Source organism: Bufo gargarizans, chromosome 4 (assembly GCF_014858855.1).
Source record: "Bufo gargarizans isolate SCDJY-AF-19 chromosome 4, ASM1485885v1, whole genome shotgun sequence".
NCBI classification, from domain to species: domain Eukaryota; kingdom Metazoa; phylum Chordata; class Amphibia; order Anura; family Bufonidae; genus Bufo; species Bufo gargarizans.
In genome coordinates this window covers 384,707,493-384,729,442 of record NC_058083.1, presented here as the reverse complement: position 1 = coordinate 384,729,442, position 21,950 = coordinate 384,707,493, and the positions used below count along the sequence as shown (strand labels likewise).

Sequence of the window (21,950 nt, the reverse complement as noted above, 5' to 3'; positions counted from 1 at the left end):
CCTGCCGCCTGGGAAGAATCCGCTTCAAGCTCTCCCTCCTCCATGCTCCGTCCCGATGAGGACCCACCGCTGGGACTCCTAGCGAGGGTGTGTGAACCGGACCCCCGGTCCCTGCCTCCACGTCGATCCGATGAAACCAAGGACCTCCTGGCCCCAGCCACCGCAGCCGCCACCGACCCACACGCAGTCGGCACCACCTCCTCACCTGCCGAACCATTCCTGCCACACCGCCGCACAGGGTGCGGAAGTAAATCCGGCCCACTAGTCGGCGCTCCTTACTCCAGTCGCCGGCACACCTCCAGGGGCCGCGACGCGCTTCTCTCACGCCGGGTTCCCGCCGCCGCACCTGGCGCACGTCCCCTCCTACCGGCCTCCGCTCGCGGTCCCGCCACATCCGCAGAATCGAGCAAGGCCGCCGCTCCGCTCCCTGGCAGGAATCCCCCCACATCCGCAGGTGAGTCCGTCGATCTCCGTCCATCACTCCAGGGTCTAGACCCGCCACGCTCCTCTCTCACGGACCTGGGGGCAGGCTCAGCAAACGCCCAAGCCGCCACTGACCTTCCGCTGCGCCGGGGCGCCGAGCCAGACGCCATCACCGCCGATCTCATCAAAGGGCCACGGGAAGGACTCCGCACCCGCCTCCTGACCCTCGGGGTCGCCTCAGGGCTGAGCCGCTCCGGGGGGACCGAACGACGGGTTCTGGTCCTCACCTCCACCGCTGCACTCGGAACAGGAACCCCACTCAGCGCTCCGGTAAGATGATCCTGCAGCCACGCCGTCCCGTGCTGCCGCGCCGCGTCTCTCACCGCCGACACCAAAGCCTCCAGGTCCGCCATAACTTCCTCGTTCTCTGCAACTCCCCTAAGCCCCTCCTTTCCCTTTCTTTTATACTGCCCGCCAAACCGTTCTCCAACTCCACCCCTTAACTACTTCCTCTCCTTCCCACACTCCCTATCTCTTAACCCTTACCTGCCTTAAGTCTCCCCCCCAAGTCAAGACGCATTCCGCTAGGTCTGCGCCCCCGCTACATTGCTATTCGTACGGCAATGGGTCAGAACCAGAAGGGCTACATGGTCCTAAACGAGAGACAGAGAATGGTGAGAAGACAAGCTGAGATCAGAACCAGACAGGCTACACAGTACCAAACATGTGAGATAGAGAGTGGTCAGAAGACAAGCAGGGGTCAAAAGCACAGAGGAATCAGTACGCAAATACAGGAACTGGGAAAAAGGAATCTAGATAATCAGCCAAGACTATCACTGGCGCTGGTCTATGGCCAGGAAGGGATTTAAATCGAGCACCTAGTCGGATCAGAACCTGATATGTCAATGACTCGGCGCTCTATTAGTCAGAAACACTAGTACACAGTAATAGAGCAGCAATTAGCCCCCTGCTAATCTGCCCCAGAATGCACCCTCTGCAGGGAGAACCAGAGCATTGCATCCTGTTACTAAGGATGCGGTCGTGTCACCAGGGGGAGTGGTTCAGCAGCGCATCTCTCTTGATGTGACCATGCCAAGGCTGAGGATTTTGCCACTGGAGCCCAGACAGGTAAGTTTATTACAAATAGTTACACATTTTTGTGTAAGTCTTCTTTTGTGCAAAATTGTGGAACTTCTAATTAAATTAACACCATGCACACCACTTTGTTAAATAAGTTTGTGTGGGGCAAAGGGGTAGGAATAGAGCCTATACAGCTTGACAAATTTAACATTAGTTACACCAGAAAAATTGTTCCTAGCGGGTATAGATTTTCATTTCTGGTGCATGGACCTCCCAAGATGCCATATTAAAGGGTTTCTTCAGATAGTCCATCAATATCAGATTGCCCGGGGTCCAGCACCCTTCCTTCACTTTGATCAGCTGTTCTGCAGTAGCTCCGTCTACTATGTAGTGTACGGAGCTGGTTACTGCAGTACTGCTTCCACTGAAGTGGAGTGCTGTAGTAACCATTTCCATCCACTATATAAATGAGGGAACTGTGTAGTTCTCGTGTCAACTTCATATGCGAGAGCTACAAGGAAACAGCCGATTGGTGGGGGCTGTCGGACCCCTGCTGATCAGATATTGATGACCTATGCTGAGGATAGGCCATCAATGGACCACCAATAGTAAAATCCTGGAAAACTCCTTTAACCCCTTCCTGATATCTGCCATATATGTATGGCAAAGGTCAAGTCTTTAAAGATGGCACCTGCTTAGGAGCTGAGCATACACCATAGCTGCCGGATGTCTGCTGTTGCACCAGGGGAAAAGTGACAGACCACTCCAAATACAATCTAAAGTTGCTCAGTAGTTCCACTACAATGTGCGCTGTATAGAGGAATGCAGCACATGCTATGTATGCTAAAAACTATTAAAAAAATAAAAAAAGGATAGATTACAGAAGGAGTTATAGCTCAGAGCTGAAATCTCTCAGCCAGGGTTCCCTGTGCAAGAACAATGTGTGGACCTCATGTTTTCCAACTTTCCCTTTGATGACAGCAGGGTGCTTCAACCATAGACCATCTTTTTATGTCTGGTGCGACTCTTACATATGATCTAATAGAAGTGAGCTAGGGGATCTGGATTCTGGTGTTGTATACCATTAACTGTACAGTAATCTTATCTATGAAAAAAATTACTGTCTTGTAAAGGAGTGTTTGTCTACTGACTACTAGTTTGACTACTAGTTTGTTGACTGTTTCCCATGACAATTATTAAAACTTTGAATGCAATTCTGCTGTAACATGAAGGACGTAACTTAACAAAGCAATAATGCAATCTCTTCAGAACACTGCCCAACTTTTATATACAGTTTAGAATCTGGAAATTATGACTATGGTGGACATACTGTGCAAAGTGACCCTCCGGTTCAAGAAAAAATAAATCACTTTGACTGGGGAATGAACACAGCACTTACCTGGTGCCCTTCTTTATTATTTTTTTTAGCTGCAGGTCTACCAGTTACTGGGTTCCTCCTCTGTCATCCAAGATGGCTGCATTGCTTTTAAGACTACCTGATGCGTATTGATAGTCTAAGACACTTCCTGCTGCCCTGAGCAGGGCTGAAAAAGACAGCAAGTATCTTGGACTATCAGAGGTGAGATATGGTATGACCAGAGGCATACTGGAAACTTAAAGTTGCCCTGAAAAAAGAACCTAAAAGTGGCCCCATTGTGTAGGCAGGTCCAAATTAACAGAAGGTGGGGCAACACAAGTAGGGTCAAAAATAACACAATGCAAAATACCATACCGTAGCACAATATACTGCCCCAAAAGCTGACCCTCTGTAGTGGCCATCAATAGCTACCATTTTCTGTCCTCCTCATACAGTTGTTTATGGAGCAGGGGGGCTTAGGAGATGAGGTGCAGGCCACAGCAGTTGAATTCAGGAGGGCATGTGCAGCTGCTGGCTGGGTACATGAGTATCTGATTCTCACAGAGTTAATTACTGTTGAGAGCTTATTATACATCCGTCAGCGGCAGAAAGGAGGGCTTGGGTGACCCCCTGAGGCATCGGCCCACCAGTAAATTTCCCTGTAGGGTCTATGGCAATCTGAATTTTAAAAGAAACCTTGGGACATGACAAAGTAAATAGCCAAGCCAAATATCCAGCAGTAGACAGGTGTTTTGGGGGCCTGGCCCCTTATCAAGCACCCAAAAACAGCTGTCTACAGATGGATGCTTGGCTATTTCTCCTTGTTATGTCCCAAGACTTGCTAAAAAAGTCAAATTTTGCCTTACAGGGAGCCATTTCCACAAGGTGGAACTAGTGAGATGGTTATCTTTCCTTGTGAGATACCTCTTAGCATATTGTGTTTCAATGGAGCAATGTCAAGTCTCCCCTTCCAGTAAATCTCCATACAGGACTGGTCTCTTTATGGAGAGCCAGTAGCCTACCTAAGCATCATAGATCTTTAAAAATATGACTTAATGGAAAAAGCTCATCTTCCCCTTTAATTATAATTTATGGCAGTGTTTATGTTCCTCTTGTCTTTTGAACTCATGACATGAAACACAATCAATTATACACTGTGTTGTATAATGTGCGTTTAGCATGGGAAAAGGGTTCCTTGTAGTTTATCTGTTTCACAAGGTGTGTGGCTGGATTTCTTTGAACAGAGAGAGACTTGCTCAGGCAGACCAGAAGTAATTCAGCCTCTGGCAGTAAAAATGCCACTTCTACTCTAAAGTCAACATAAAGTTGAGTACTACATGTGCTTATGTCAAAGCAAGCTTCCTGAGAGGGCGTGAAGTATACACAAGCTGTACAGAAAGTCCACCCATTCTCCTCTACAAGTCATGCAATCTGTGACAGAAAGCAGCCATACACTCAATAAATACACCTCCAAATATGGAGACATATTATGTTATCGCAGCTAAAAATCTTTCAGATTTATAGTTGAACCATTCATATTCTCACATTCCTCTCCTCTAAATCCTGCAAATTCCTTTCAGGTTCAACTATGACATCTTAAGACTTACAGTACATGTACCAAACTTGTATCCAGCAATTACCCACATATCATTCGCTCTACACAAAGTTACACTTCTTTACTGCTCTTGTCAATATTGACTTCCAATGAAATGGCCCCTGGCATAGGTTTAAAGGACAACTGTCATTTTTTATTTTATTTGCTAGTTTATTAGAGCTAGGCATGTATACCTAAGTTAATCTGTCAATGATTGTCAAAAGATCTGTAATTACCTTATAATAACAGCTTTCATTAATGTCCCCTGTCCCTTTCCACTGCTCCCTTAAAAGACCGTTGCTAGGGCTCGTCTGTCTTCCCTTTTGTGTCCTGCATTAGGCTTCAGAGTGAGGATGCGTGTCTCTCAGTAATCCAATCTAATTGGCTGGTAGGGAGCTGACTACAGCAAGTGTGTATGGGAAGTGAGGGAAAGCAGATTTGGCCTCAGAGAATTGGCAGAGGAGCCATCTTGAGAAGGTCCTCATATTGTAAATCTTTTAACAGCCGTAACTAAGGGAAAAACTCAAGGAAAACGTAAGGATTGCTTCATGCATATTTATGCTAAAATAGATTTTTTGATGAAAACATGACAGTTAACCTTTAAGATAGAGAAAATAGATGAGCCCCATTGGGAAGAGGAACTGCTGTGTGTCATGATAACCTGTATACAGTGCTGTAGAGCAAGGATCAGCAACCTTCGGCACTCCAGCTGCTGTGAACCTACTACAACTCCTAGCATGCAACATGCTTGGCTGTTCTTCTAACTCCCATAGAAGTGAATGGAGGATTTCAGAACAGCTGTAGTTTCAGAACAGCTGGAATGCCAGAGGTTGCTGATCCCTGCTGTAGAGTATGTTGGAGCTACATCAGAAAACCTTAATCACAGTTGGTGGAAACGTTGTAGAGAAATTAAAACCTCAAAATTGATTAGGTATATGTTCAAATATAGGGGAAGGGTGCGAGCCCTATCTTAATGTAAACAAACAAACCAAAAATCAGAACTGTACAGACAAGCCAACATATACCCCCCACAGGGTCCCTTGCGTTACAGCAACGGGATTATTGGCTGCCTAGAGGAATATACCCCAGAGTGTGCGCCACTGGTTCACGCACTACACTCAATAATATATAGGAACCGGTAAAAACGTAAAGAGGCTGCTCTAGCGCAGTGTATCCACATAATGTTACCAGTCACTATCAGTTCAGACTAACCGAATGCCAGACTGCTATAGACTGCAAGGCCAGGATCTGCTGCAGGCGGGTGACCAGATATTAGCCTCCCACTAATGCTATACAGTCCCCTCAGTGCCTCTGTCGTTGAACAGTATAATTGTCTGGCATAATTAGCATGGTGGCTAAACTACCCTATGTCCCCATAAAGGGGTAGCGCTGAACCTATATCCTCTATCCTGCTCTGCTCTAAGTTTCGCCCTGTAGGCTCATCAGGAGCTTGGTAATTAGGGTTCAGGACAGACAAACACATAAAACGCTGTATGCCTTGTGTGGTGAGGCTACGGCATCGGCGATAGAGTGGCCGTAATTACGGACGCCGCTTGCCGCTTGTCAAATAGGGGGAGCTCCTCCCCCAAAGGGGCAGATACAGCACTCGCCGGCGAATCAGGAGAGCGGTGGACATGTCAGAAACACTGACCGCCTCCGCTCTCCTCCCCGCCCTTCAAAGCGAAGTGATTCTCATTAGAGTGTGAAAACACTCCCATTTATTCACAGGGACCCATCGGCGGTTAGAATCAGTCACACCAGGCAACAGCAGCATCAGTACTGAGGAGCCGCTGATAGATAACTCTGAGGTATATCACACGACTATTAATACTAATCACAGGAGTGCACTACGGTCTCAGGAGTGCACAGGAAAGCCCCCTGCATGTAGAAGCGCCGTGTGTGAATAACAGTGCACATCCTAGGTGATGTACCATACATGGAAACACCACTCGCAATATGATGCAAAAAGGTATCCTTTCCAAAGCACTAGATGACAGGCTGATCAGTAAGACCGAATTTTCCTTTCTGCTCCCGAAACATCTAGTGGTCCCCTGATTTTGCAGTTTACTGAAGGTCCACAAGGGGCGGACCCCACTGAAGGGTAGACCCATTGCCTCTGGGATAGGGAGCCTAACACAGGGTATCAGTATATACGCAGATAAGATCTTACGTCCCTTTGTGTTGGCTCTCCCATCCTATGTGAGAGACACCACAGATGTGACTGGAGGGTATTCACATTGATGACCAGACCTTTCTGGCTAGCCTGGATGTTGAGGCGCTCTACAGCTCCATACCCCAACATAATGGGTGTGGAGCTGTAGGGGCTTTTTTTATAAGAACGGGGTTTGCATATTTGGTGGCACAATGAGTTTATATTGGAGTTACTGCAGTTCATCCTGGAACATAATGTGTTTCTGTTTGATGGCCGCCTGTTCCACCAGCTCAGGGGAGTGGCCATGGGGAGCGGCCATGGGGAGCCCAGGCGCACCGACCTTTTCCAACCTCTACCTCGGCTGGTGGGAACGGAAAGTGGTGTTTCCTGAAGAGGAAAATAGATGGATCAAACATATAGGCCTTTGGTTACGCTATATCGACGACGTGTTGATTTTATGGTCTGGGAGTGTGAGTGACTTTAAAAACGTTGAGAATGACCTGGGACTATATTTCACGTCGGAAATTCATCAAAACCACATTACCTTCTTGGATCTCAACATCTTCAGGGACCCTAAAGGTAATATAGGCACCCGCCTCTTCAGGAAGGATACAGCCGCTAACAGCCTCCTATGGTGGGACAGTTGCCATCCGGTAGCTCTTAAGAAAGGTATCCACAAAGGGCAGTACCTAAGATTACGCAGAAACTACCGGGTGTCGGCTAGGGACCTTCAAAATAGGTTTACTGACAGGGGGTACCCACGACATGTCATGACAAAGGCATACCAGCATTCGCTTACAGTAAATCGCGATACATTCCTGATACCACGTACCAGAGATAGCGATGGCAACCCAGTTCGGATTATTGCCACATTTGATGAAGTCCAGAGAGAAGTACAGGAGGTTCTCACTCATTTCTGGGGTATCCTTAAATCGGACCCAGATGTGGGACACCTCGTAGGTGATACTCCAAGCATCACCTTTCACCGTGGTCGCAGTCTGAGAGACTGTTTGGTACACAGCCTTTTACAACCACCGCAACCAGGGACGTGGCTCGAGCATCAACCAAAGGGCACGTTCCCTTGTAGTGGTAGTGTGGCATGCGGTGCGATAAAAAGGGGGAATAGCTTCATCAGTACTGTGACACAACAAAGATTCAAAATCCAGTCATTTATCAATTGCAGGACCAGAGGCGTCATCTACCTCGCAACTTGTATGTGTGGCCTCCAGTACATAGGCAAAACTATACGAGAGTTTAGACGGAGGCTAGGGGAACACCTCAACGATATCCGTAAGGAGGCGGATACCCCTATCGCGCGTCATATCTCCATTTGCCACTCTGGAAACATCGAGGCTATCAGATTTTCAAGGGATTGAAGTCATTAGAAGCACGCCCAGAGTGGGTGATTTTGATACAAAACTACTACAGAAGGAGGCAGAATGGATGTTTAGGTTACGAACCGTACGTCCAGGAGGTCTGAATAAACACATTTCGTATACATGCTTCTTATGAAGGTTATGTCCTGGCCTACTGGACCACTCTGGGTATCCCATTACCAGTTATCATATTGCGAGTTGTGTTTCCATGTATGGTACATCACCTAGGATGTGCACTTTTTTTCACACACTGCAGTTTTCCATGCAGGCGGCGTTCTTTTCACACACGGCGCTCCTACATGCAGGGGCGTTCCTGTGCACTCCTGAGACCGTAGTGCACACCTGTGATTAGTATTAATAGTCGTCTGATATACCTCGGGGTTATCTATCAGCGGCTCCTCAGTACTTCTGATGCTGCTGTTGACTGGTGTGACTGATTCTAACCGCCGATTGGTCCCTGTAAATAAATAGGAGTGTTTTCACACTCAAATGAGGGTCGCGTCGCTTTGGAGGGTGGGGAGGAGAGCGGAGGCGGTTAGTGTTTCTGACACGTCCACCGCTCTCCTGATTCGCCGGCGAGTGCTGTATCCGCCCCTTTGGAGGAGGGGATCCCCCTATTTGACAAGCAGCAAGCGGCGTCCGTAATTACGGCCACCCTAGCGCTGATCCCATAGCCTCATCACACAAGGCATACGGCGTTCTATGTGTTTGTCTGTCCTGAATCTACAGGGCGAAATGTAGAGCAGGATAGAGGGTATAGGTTTAGCGCTACCCCTTTATGGGGACATAGGGTAGTTTAGCCGCCATGCTAATTATGCCAGACAATTATACTGTTCAACGTCAGAGGCACTGAGGGGACTGTATAGAATTAGTGGGGAGGGTAATATCTGGTCACCCGCCTGCAGCAGATCCTGGCCTTGCAGTCTATAGCAGTCTGGCATTTGGCTAGTCTGAACTGATAGCGACTGGTAACATTATGTGGATACACTGCGCTACAGCAGCCTCTTTACGTTTTTACCGGTTCCTATATATTATTGAGTGTAGTACGTGAACCAGTGGCGCACACTCTGGGGTATATTCCTCTAGGCAGCCAATAATCCCATTGCTCTAACACAAGGGACCCTGTGGGGGTATATGTTGGCTTGTCTGTACAGTTCTGATTTTTTGTTTGTTATTTTAGATTAAGGTAGGGCTCGCACACCCTCCCCCTATATTTTAACGTATACCTAATACATTTTGAGGTTTTAACTTCTCTACAACGTTTCCACCAACTGTGATTAATATTTAATTTGAAACGTAACTTACATTACCGATTCTGTGCCGTATATTACATCAGAAAACCCCCAAAAAACAGTATGTTCACGAAGTAAGCATGTTGTCTCTAAGGAGACTCTTGTAACCACTAAGCCAAATGCCTCTTGTAAGATGTACCAACAACCTTTGTAACCAATGAACTGCCTCCTCTCCTGACGTGTGTTTTAATAACTACTTGCATGCTCATTGCAATAACAATTCTGGAACATCTACTGTTATGACTCTGATGTGCAATTCTTCTGTTCTTGTGGAAGTTTATGAATGTCTTGCCAGAAGTTTACAATGAAGGTCCAGATGGGTGTTACAAGTTGGTAGTGTGTCCCTGCACAGTTTGACACTGTCTAATCAGTGCTGCCAGTGTCAGACTGTGCAGGGACACATCCCCAAAAGAAAATATGCAGTTGGAACTTTAAAGGGGGTTTAAAGGGGCTTTCAGTCCTCTGTATCTGATCAGTGGGGTTTAACACCTTGGACCCCCACTGATCAGCTGTTTGAGAAGGCACCGGCCATCGCAGTAGCTCCGTGGCCTTCTCATAGATTTCCCTAGGCCATGTGACTTCACACTCATTGGTCACATTGTTTAGACGCAGCTCAGCTCTATTCAAGTGATGGTCTAAACCAGTGATGGCCAACCTGAGGCTCTCCAGCTGTTGAAATACTACAACTCCCAGCATGCCCACACTGCCTACATTTATTAGCCTACAGCAGGGCATGGTGGGAGTTGTAGTTTTTCTAGCAGCTGGAGAGCCGCAGGTTGGCCATCCCTGGTCTAGAATGAGCATCAGTCATCAGTAAAAAGATCTCAGAAAACCCTTTTAAGCCAGTTGCCTCTGGTGGGACTGTTATAATGGCCATGCTTGTTGCCCCATGTGAGCCCAGTAAAACTTCTGTTCTAAGTTATCCCTGTGTCTTCCTGTTTATTTCCACCATGCTAGAGTGGGGCGCCCATGTACACCACTCCCTGGCCAAAAAGTTCTGAACCTCTTACATACATATTCATTTTTATCTGGCTTTGTAATAATGACTATTGTCTCTGGGGATGACTGCATGAACTTAAAAGCTGATAACAAGCATTGATATATGGAGAATCGTTACCTTGGGGTGAGTGAGGAGGAAAACATTTCCTTTACTAGAATGCTTCTCAAATTACCCTCCTTCCCCAAATCTGCAGGATTGTTTGAAGAGCGCTGAGACAGACTCCAGAACTGAAAAGGAGCTGACAACAGCTCCTGTTCTAACACATATGTCTCAAGAAATGCAACATACTGTCAGTCATCATGGAGTCTCATCTCTTGTGTGTTCCCTGCTGTCAACCTGTCATGTGAATCGCGTGTGGGAGCCCTAGAAAACTATAGGCAGAGCGGAAATCAGGTACTAAAAAGCTCATACAGGACTAACAAAACCTCCAGTACTATCATGAGGCTCCTACATTCTCTGAGAAACGCCATCTCTAGCCAGTGGTTCACATTCATGGATGACTCTCTCCACCAGCAACAAGTTCCTCATCTTTTTCAATATACATCAGCTATGGAGTGTGGAATGAGATAGAGTGGAAATAAATATGCATAAATAAATATTCTGTATGAACCTATACCACATACACTCACCTAAAGAATTATTAGGAACACCTGTTCTATTTCTCATTAATGTGATTATCTAGTCAATGGCAGTTGCTTCAATGCATGTAGGGTTGTGGTCCTGGTCAAGACAATCTCCTGAACTCCAAACTGAATGTCAGAATGGGAAAGAAAGGTGGGCTACAACAGCAGAAGACCCCACCGGGTACCACTCATCTCCACTACAAATAGGAAAAAGAGGCTACAATTTGCATGAGCTCACCACAATTGGACTGTTGAAGACTGGAAAAATGTTGCCTGGTCTGATGAGTCTCGATTTCTGTTGAGACATTCAAATGGTCAAATGAGTCTAAATTTGGCGTAAACAGAATGAGAACATGTATCCATCATGCCTTGTTACCACTGTGTAGGCTGGTGGTGGTGGTGTAATGGTGTGGGGGATGTTTTCTGGGCACACTTTAGGTCCCTTAGTGCCAATTGGCCATCGTTTAAATGCCACGGGCTACCTAAGCATTGTTTCTGACCATGTCCATCCCTTCATGACCCCCATGTACCCATCCTCTGATGGCTACTTCCAGCAGGATAATGCACCATGTCACAAAGCTCGAATCATTTCAAATTGGTTTCTTGAACATGACAATGAGTTCACTGTACTAAAATGGCCCCCACAGTCACCAGATCTCAACCCAATAGAGCATCTTTGGGATGTGGTGGAACAGGAGCTTCGTGCCCTGGATGTGCATCCCTCAAATCTCCATCAACTGCAAGATGCTATCCTATCAATATGGGCCAACATTTCTAAAGAATGCTATCAGCACCTTGTTGAATCAATGCCACGTAGAATTGAGGCAGTTCTGAAGGCAAACGGGGGTCCAACACCGTATTAGTATGGTGTTCCTAATAATTCTTTAGGTGAGTGTAGATACAAGAAGACATACAAAACTCAGATATCTATTGTCTTCAGCTTTGGAACTGCCAATGTTCATGTAGGTCAACAAATGAGAAAAATTGCACTTAGAATCTGTATCAGACCCTTAGAAGATGGGTTATAGTTTGGAATTTTATTTGACGTAGACGGTGGGGTCAATATCAGATTCTAAATTATTATGCATTGCAAATGTTCGTATTAAAGATGGGGACCAGGACCATACACAGTCACGTCCTGGGGAACCCCCAGGGAATGATCTCCAATAACAATAGTAGGAGGTAACATGAGGACTATAGTGATTCAGCAGATGAGTAGATAACTGGTGTAAAGTAGAACTTGCTTAGTTGCTCTTAGCAACCTGTCAGGTTCCACCATTCATTTTTCAGAGCTCCTTTGAAAAATGAAAGATGGAATCTGATTGGTTGCTATGGGCAACTAAGGCTACTTTCACACTCGCGTTTTGTGCGGATCCATCATGGACAGATCCGTTCAGATAATACAATCGTCTGCATCCATTCAGAACGGATCTGTTTGTATTTTCTTTAACATAGCCAAGACGGATCCGTCTTGAACACCATTGAAAGTCAATTGAGGACGAATCTGTTTTCTATTGTGCCAGATTGTGTCAGTGAAAAGGGATCCGTCCCCATTGACTTACATTGTGTGTCAGGACGGATCTGTTTGGCTCAGTTTCATCAGACGGACACCAAAGCGCTGCAAGCAGCGTTTTGGTGTCCGTCTCCAAAGCGGAATAGAGACTGAACTAATGCAAACTGATGCATTCTGAGCGGACCCTTTTCTATTCAGAATGCATTCAAATGCAAACTGATCTGTTTTGGACCGCTTGTGAGAGCCCTGAACGGATCTTACAAACGGAAAGCCAAAACGCTAGTGTGAAAGTAGACTAAGACAGTTTTCCTTTACACCAGATTTGATAACCCTCCCCCCTTTAGTTTTTACAAGGATTTGCTCCATACCTGTGGACATTATAGTAATCGAATAGACCCAAACCTGACACCACATCAAGATACCACAGTCACAAACAGGGAATCTTGACATTTACCGGTATATTGGGGGGGGGGGGGGGGTGATGGGAATAGGACCCCTACTGGTCAGATATTGATGACCTCTCCAGAAGCTAAGCCATCAATATTCAACTCTTGCAAAACTTAGTTACCTCTGCATTAAAATAGAGCATGGCACATTTACCAAAAAATACTGCCTCAAAGGTTTGGAGCAATATGCTTTAAAAAAAAAGGCACAAGTAAGGCTACTTTCACACTAGCGTTCGGGGCTCCGCTTGTGAGTTCCGTTTGAAGGCTCTCACAAGCGGCCCCGAACGCATCCGTCCAGCCCTAATGCATTCTGAGTGGATCCGGATCCGCTCAGAATGCATCAGTCTGGCAGCGTTTGGGCTCCGCTCCGCTCAGCAGGCGCACACCCGAATGCTGCTTGCAGCATCAGGGTGTCCGCCTGGCCGTGCGGAGGAAAACGGATCCGTCCAGACTTACAAATCGTCTGCATTATAGGAGCGGATCCGTCTGTGCAGACACCAGACGGATCCGCTCTGAACGCAAGTGTGAAAGTAGCATACATGTAAAGTCAATGCCAGTAAGAATTGCTTCACTAGAGGGAATGTCCACATTGGACGATTCCTTTTTGTTGTAGCGGTCCTCTGATTATACGCTGATCACGGTGTGTTTAGTTGCTGTGATCCCTAATTATCAGCTGTAACTTGACAGCGCCACCACAGGGTCAATTAAGCATTACATGCTGCTTATGGACATTAATGAGCCAGTTCTACCCTCTTTTGGCAACTCCTTAATCTGGCTACTATACAAAAATCGGGAACTCCACCCCCATTAACTCAAAATTCTGCAATAGGGTATTTAGAAATCCCTTTGTTTGCTCTTGTTTCATGCATTTTCAGTCCACTGCATCTTCATTTATGCCCAAATAAATTCCAAATATCCCGTAATAACATTTATAGTATATTGTAAAATTCCTTTAATTTGACATTATCCTGACCCGGCAGGATCTGGATTACCAAATAATCAGAATTATCAAACAGTCATAGGAAGGCACATAGAAAGAGCCTGTAACAATAGATAACCTTCAGGAAGACAGTCCAAAATGAAATACTAGCATAAATATGCCGTGAAATAGGTGTTATAATTTCTGTAATATTGGATTCCAGATTATGGGTATTTTACTGTAGTGCCACATTTACATGATGAACAGATACAACAGTGGAACGGATGACTGGATAATTGGACAGAACATCCAACATCTACAGCCTGGATTATGTGCTCAGGCTCTTTAGTTCACTATGTACTGTACAATGTCCTCAGTGCATAGCTGAAAAGATGGTTTAGCAGAACCTTCTACCATCCTCAATACCACATGATTTATGTTACATCCGTGACCTTTACGTGGTGACACTCAAAGCCTGAAGAGTGCAGAGTGCTTTTTAGACATCATGATCTGCTGACCAGAAACGAAGATTGAGTTAACCACTGCAAAGATCATTTTACCTGGTAAACAAGTGTTTTGCTTGGTTATCGGGTGATCTGCAGTACCTTTACAACAGCAGATTATCGGGAAAGAGCATTTATAGGAATGGTTATTACCGTTAATCTGCCCAACAATTGAGCAGTCTAAATGTGCCTTTGTTGGGATTCCATAAATAGTGTGCTAAAATATGAAAAGATACTTACCCCTTTTCTCCGCTCGCCCTATAAGACGCACCGGCCCATAAGACACACTGTTTTTGAGGAGGAAAATAAGGAAAAAAATATTTTGAACCAAAAGGTGTGCTTTTGGTGGCTTTTGAACTAATGGTGGTCTGTGGATGACACTATTATGGGGAATCTGTGGATGACGCACTGTTATGGGCGTCTGTGGATGGCACTGTTATGGGGGCATCTAGAGATGGGACCATTATAGGGGGCATCTGGGGATGGCATGACACTGCTATGGGGGGGATCTGTGGCCGGCTCCCGCCCACTCGCCCGGCCTCCTGCCTGCTATGGAAGTTAGTGATAAGTACCGCACTACAGCCTGGATAGGAGTTGAACTAACATTGCCTATATGATTACTACAGTGAGCGGGGCCCGGTGTAGTAGAATACAGTTACTGCACCGGGCCCCGCTGCCATTACAAAACAAGACGCCGGCCCCCAGTCCCTCCTCCCTCCCGCTGATACACACGCCGGCTGTGCTGTATCAGTGTAAAATTGCAGCATTCGCCCCATAAGACATAGTGCTATTTTTCCTCACTTTTGGGGGGAAGGGGAAAGTGCGTCTTATAGGGTGAAAAATACGGTAATCTTTTTGAGTATGGTAGGTCAATGTATAGGACTAATGCCTTGCAGCACTAGACTCTGGGTATCTAATAAAACCAAGGACATGTGCATGGAGTTTGTGTGCTCTCCATATATCAAGGGGAGAAAAACAGAACTGGATCGCACATCCACAATGCTATGCTTAGATCTAAATAAACTTGCGTCTCAGCGCAATATTAAAGTGTACAGCCCCTATACAAGAGGCATTAGTGTACATTTTGATCAAAAGGCATAAGCCCACTCGCCACGTCAAGGTTGTCTCTTAGAGTGGGACCTACTCTGACAAATAAGCGCAGCACAGTGTGGTGACAACGACGTGGCACTGCCCTATTAGGCGCCAGGACCCAACAGCCACCCTGCTGTCAATTAGATCTAAGCATAGCATTGTGGGTGTGCGATCCAGTTCTGTTTTTCTCCCCTTGATATTTGTGTGTTCTCAATGTTTGCATGGGTTCCCATCGGGTACTCTGGTCTTCATTTTTTGGGAATATTTCATATATAATGGCCACAGTTTATTTTAAAGAGTCACTGAGATTTCATAAAACTTTTGATATGTCATAGAGATATATCAAAGTTTTTGTTCAGTAGGGGTCTGAGACCTCCACTGATCACTACAAGGAAAGAGAAGCATTCACATATTGTGCTCTCTCTCGTCTCTGCAGGAGAAAGAGCAACACCGACCGAGTATTAGGTCTATGGACCCATCTCAATTCAATCCTCTGCAGTCATTCTAGCGATCGATGGGGGTATTAGCACTCATACCCTCAAATCTTTTGATATGACTCTATGACACATCAAAAGTTTTACCAAAACTTAGTGATCCTTAAGTATGTTCAATTTTCAACTTAAAATCATTTTTTGCTGGGTTTTATTAAATAGAGGGCATTGTCTGAGTTCAGAACCTCCCATATACCGCCTGTAATTATGCTCATCTTATTCCCACACATACACTCCATTTAGGGCTCTGTCTGCTGTCAGGAACTAGACGCTTAGTTAATATTTTACTCTGATGTAAAATCAATGGAGTGTGTTTCATTAATGAAGGAATTTTGATGAAGCCTGGAATGGACTGACTGACAATAAACTGAGCAGGTTGTGTAAGCACAGTAAGTGGATCTAATAAAAATGATTTATTGATAAGATTGTGGAGCAGGCTATATATACACACACCATTCCAGATGGGCCATAAGCAGAGCTTTTTTACATTCATTTTCAACATAGCAGATTCATTAGACCCACAAAGGTTATATACGCCAACCGTCTGCAGGTCTATACCCTACGTGCTTCATAGGATCTCAAAATGGACCTTAACTTTGAAGCACTATGGACATCTCAATACATCATAATTTTTGACATTTTTTTATTATAGACTATATCCACTGTTTATATGGACAGCCATTATGTACAGAGACTACACAAAAATAAATCAAATGAATCTCTTGTGCCTTATTTTAAGAATGCTTAATCATTTTATAAATGACAAGCTCTAGTTCTTTTGGATATACTATTATATTTCAATTTCCTATAGTTTTTATGATATATGTTTACTGTCAGTACATAGGAATGTTCTTGAGTAAATTTAGTGGCTGCAAATCTGGACCCACCGTTACCCATCCTGCTCTCAGATTAGACACAGACACAGATTGTATCTAAGAAGAATAAATATAGGGCGGCTCACTAAAGCCCCAAAAAATGGAATGAGGTGCTCTATCCGAACGGAGCGTACCCAACGCTTGTATGTGAGGGATTAAAGGAAAAAATATAGGGATGGCACTCTGATCATAGGTAGTGCATGGAAAAGAGCATTTTATTATTCTTAAATGACTGGTATTGTCAATAGATACAAGTATAAAAATTTGTTTGAATCAAAATGATAAATAGATTGTAAAACTGTAGTACTGATAAAAATCCTAGGTCTAAAGTGGTGTCCTCCTAGGAATGTAAAATGTACATAATATACTATCAATGCATAAACAGTAAAATACACAAGTAAAAATACACAATTAAAATACCCAAATAGGGTGGTTATAGTTCTCACATTTATATTTATACTTTTTATTTCTTATCCTATTATAATATACGTACTCCTCTATAAGCCGATGATATGTGTATATTTATATAAGAGTAAATAGATACATACAGAGATATATGGATTTTATGGATTTTATTCCCATCTTAAAACTACAAACATCATGAACCACACATGGATGCACAATATGGCCGGATCTGGTCCGTTCTTTCATATGTATCACAATATTCCATCTGAATCCTATCCCTTCCACCTGCAAGGCCAGGACAAGTGTTTCTAAACACCAAGAATCAAGGTCCATAACCACGCCCCCAAAACCTCAATTGGATCCAATTAGGACCATATATATAGAACAAAAAAATAGGCTACCCATTCCCACTGAAGAAGGAGCAGTAAGCTCCGAAACCCGTATGGGGTACTTTGAGGTAGCCATACTCATACAAAGCTAGCTTAAACCAAAAGGATCCTAAAACTACAAGAGCTCCGGAGTATCTTTAACTTTTGAAAAAAGCCGCAGCCTCCTATTCCCGCCATCGGACACCACGTGCAACGCCGATGAGAATCGAGCGGGAGAGTCAGCGAGCGCAAGTGACGTCACCGGAAGTGACGAACAGCTATAGCAGCAGATAGGCAGAGCATACAGCCCCGTGAGCGGGAACAACGCACGTGGATACCACCCGCCCGCCAGGAGCCGCTTACCAGCCTACCTCTGATCCACAGGAGGGTAATGTACCTGCTAAATTAGCAACACTTTACAATACTACTATTGTTGGATAACTGTGAAAACAAACATACACTAACCGGAGGTGAACACCTCATTTATCTGAAACAAAGTGGGCAAAACCAGATTGAACTGAACATTACCATATCCCTTAAAGGGGGGTCCCCACTTCTCACCTATACTTGTTCTTCTTGTGACATCATTGGACTTGATACCTGCACCTACCTCCAATAGGTCTATAAGACTTCTATATTATCACCATCCTATTTGGGTATTTTAATTGTGTATTTTTACTTGTGTATTTTACTGTTTATGCATTGATAGTATATTATGTACATTTTACATTCCTAGGAGGACGCCACTTTAGACCTAAGATTTTTATCAGTACTACAGTTTTACAATCTATTTATCATTTTGATTCAAACAAATTTTTATACTTGTATCTATTGACAATACCAGTCATTTAAGAATAATAAAATGCTCTTTTCCATGCACTACCTATAATCAGAGTGCCATCCCTATATTTTTTCCTTTAATCCCTCACAGATTGTATCTAGTCTAGGCAATGCTCTGTGAGCATGTCAATTATGTTTGCGGTTTAAGCCGCGGATTTCACCCTTTTCAATGGAAGGGTGAGATCTGCAGCAAAACAGCAACATTTTGGTGCGGATCTGCTGCAGAAATGCACATAAATCCACACTGAAAATGTGTGCGTATCTTATGTGCTTTTACCTGCACTCATGGCCTAAGGCTACCTGTGCACATTGCGAATTACGTGCCTTTTTTTTAGCGTGGATTTTTGTTTGGAAAAAACGTAGTATAATACAGTACCAGCTAAGTGAATGAGATTAGACAAATCTCATGTACACTTTGCTTTTTCTTTCTGTGCAGAATTTGACCTGCCGTGCAGATTTAGAAATCGGCAGCAGCATGAAAATTCTTTATGCGATTCTATTGTGCAGATTTCACCCGTTGCAATTAAAAAATTGAGATCCACGGCAAAACCGCAACGCAAGTGACACGTGCAAATTTGGTGCAGAATTTCTGTTTGTAAGGCTACATGCACACGAACTTATTTTGTTTCCGTGTCCGTTCCGTGTTTTTTTGCGGATCCGCAAATTGTGAACCGCAAAATGCATACTGTCGTGTGCATGTAGCCTAAACCTGCACCTATGTGATTGCACACAATGCAGATTTGTATGAAAAAAATCCATGTGAAATCCACACCAAAACTGCATTAAAATAACACGTAAATCTGTTCTATTTATCAAGGTTTTTGTGTGTTTTTTGTGCATTTTTATGTGTTTTTTTTGTTGCAGATTTTCTATTTTAGCTAACAACCCCATTAAAGTCTGTGGGAGAAAACCCACTCTTTGTAAGGTGCAGATTCGCACAAACAATTGATCATGGCAGGTCAATTTCCGCATGTAAAAGATGTAAGGTGTACATGAGATGTGGCATATCTCATTCACTTTGCTGACACTGTATTACACTGTGGTTTTTTTGTATAAAAATCTATGTTGAAAAACTGCAGGTAATATGCAAGGTGTGCAGGTACCCTGATAGTTTGCTACAAAGTATCACACAAAGTATCAATCCAGACAGAGCCTTGCCTGGACTGGATACAATTGTATCTACTTCTCAGCTCAGAGTAGATCTTGTATGTACAAGTTTGCAGGGGCTGAATTTAAACAGGAATGTTCATATTCCCTTACAGCAAACAAATATTTTGACAATGATAATACATGAAGACATAGAAGCATATCAGGAATTTGTCATTTACAGGGTAATTAAGCGTTATTTACATAAACCTGGAACATATACCTACCAAAAACTACCTATCATGAAGAAACATCACCACCAAATATCACTGGTAAAGATGAGCCATTAACACTGACCAGGTAATAAACAAGATCCTTATACTACAGCAGTAACATCAACTACATTTCCAGTTCACATTCTCAAATTTTCCCCAACAGTAACTCAGATTTGGAGAAAATGATGGAATCATCCTCTCCAAATGAAACATTAATATAAAAAGTCTTCTCATTTTTTCCAAGCAAGTGTAAACTTTAAAGTCCCATAACCTAGCATCCAACTATTACTCCTAGTTATTAACTTATAAACATGGAAACCCCTTAACCGTATTATATCTGCAGGAAAGAACTTAATACAGCTTAATATATACAACCTAATATATAAGTGCATAAATTAAGTAAATAAATAAAAAATATACAGCTGTATGAAAGTTTTAAGGGATAAGATCTCTTACCTGATGAGGAAGAAAATCAGCCACTGCATAGATGTGGACAGGGTGTCTTGGCTGGCCCCAAATATATCACAGACTGTGGCCGGAATATGATCAGTTTCTAGCAGGTGAAACCCTGGGTTACCATTCTTCTCCTGGTTCTTTACTGTTCTATTTTGGCTAAGGATGAAACTTTTCCCATCCACTTCTGCTAAGATGTGGATAAAAGCGTCCATCATATCTCTAGTCACTCCCCACACTGCTGACTTGAGATGCTGCATGAACTTGACATGCACAAAGTTGTAGAATTCCTTATTGACTTGTTGGAAATCATTGAATATTGTTCTGACAGGGTTTGGGAACCTCTGGAGCCAGGGCATGACATCTACCAGGCTTCCTGCACCTACTGTCTTACTGAATTTATCATTGTTGCTGAGGAGAGCCTGGAACTCCAAGTCCATGTGGCTATAGCGCCGGCCAAAGCATACTGCACACATCACATTAGCCACGGCCACCACGAGATGTCCTCCAGGGGTAAAGTATTTACCTCCTTCTCCAAGAGCAGAGAAGACCTTAATCAGATCATGTGTCTCACTCAAGACATGTTGTCCCAGTCTCCGCTTAGTGTCCGGATTACTAGTGGAGAAGGCTCTTACTGTGGACTGGGCAATTTTGCGATGAGCCTTCCATCTGTCATTGTAGAGCCCAAAAGCCAGGCTTCTGCCCCCTGACACGTACTTGAAAGAGGCAAATCCAGGACGACCTGCAAAGTCTGCTCCTTTCTGCAGCAGAGCCTGTCTGATGACCTTGTCTCCATTTAGCACCACCACTTTCTGGCTCCCCAACTTAATCTGGAAGATCTCCCCATACTTTTTAGCTAGTTCTAGAAAAGCCAAGTGAGGAGATCTACCAAGTTGCATAGCATTACCTATGATGGGCCATGGGAAAGGGCCAGGTGGATGATTTGCTTCTAACCATCTGGGCAAGATCCAGAATTGGAGCCACTTAAATAGGCAAATGGCCAAAAGTGCGCACAGAACAGAGAGCAGAAGACTGTACACAGAAGAAGGAGAAAACTCTTCATGCATCTTCAACATTGCAATTTAGACCTAAACAAGAAGATAGAAGTATGAATAATAGAAAAAAGACTCAACAAAAAGTCTATAAGCTGCCCTCACTGCTATAACTCCACGCGCGAATTGTTCTCCACAGAACAAACCTCAACTTGTGCATTCAGGGTATTTCCTATTATGATGATAACGGTTTATGCGACAACTTTAGCCCTAGAAATCTCCTGCTAGACTCACTTCCTCCACCTACAGATGCATTCCCAAAATGCAGGCACACCTGTAGAGATGAGGAGTTCCCACACATGCATTCCTCTCTGATCCAGAACACCACTGGTGGTTACACCTGAACCTTCATCCACCATAAATTTACCTGGGCTGGAGAGGATGTATCCACCACTTTAATCACTACTTTAAATGATTTAATCGTTTTACACCCTTCTCGATGGAGAACAATTAAGCAGCTTAAGAAGATGTGACTTCAAATGACTCCATTGTCCTCTCGTGCATTATAGTTCTTCTTGAGGCGTTGGGTGTATAATTAGAAGGATCCTGTTGGAGTTCTTTAGAAGACTGATGCAGGTTCCACATTGGAACGTAGGTGAGACTTGCTGTCCAGTTCCTCAGCATGATCTTTTATAGGAAGCCCCTCTCTTGTCCTACTGTGGGACTAGTTTCCTCCCCGGGAGGCACCCCTTGGTCACCGCCCAGCTCCTCACCATTGGACCCTTAGCAATCCCA

At 44.2% G+C, this 21,950-nt stretch overlaps 1 protein-coding gene across 2 annotated transcripts in view; it reads right to left on the bottom strand.

The window, feature by feature from the left end:
• Window positions 1-21,715, bottom strand: part of LOC122934643 (cytochrome P450 1B1-like) — a 29,115-nt gene extending 7,400 nt beyond the window's left edge. Inside the window, exons 1-2 of one of the 2 annotated variants that reach the window (XM_044290255.1) lie at window positions 21,583-21,715; window positions 20,167-21,251 (exon numbers count right to left, since the gene is read on the bottom strand). In XM_044290255.1, coding sequence (XP_044146190.1) covers window positions 20,167-21,239 — 1,073 coding nt within the window. In that variant the 5' untranslated portion in view covers window positions 21,240-21,251; window positions 21,583-21,715. Of the gene's footprint in view, window positions 1-20,166; window positions 21,368-21,582 lie in introns of those variants that run through there. The other variant, XM_044290256.1, reaches the window with a different exon arrangement.
• Between the last annotated feature and the right edge of the window lie 235 nt (window positions 21,716-21,950).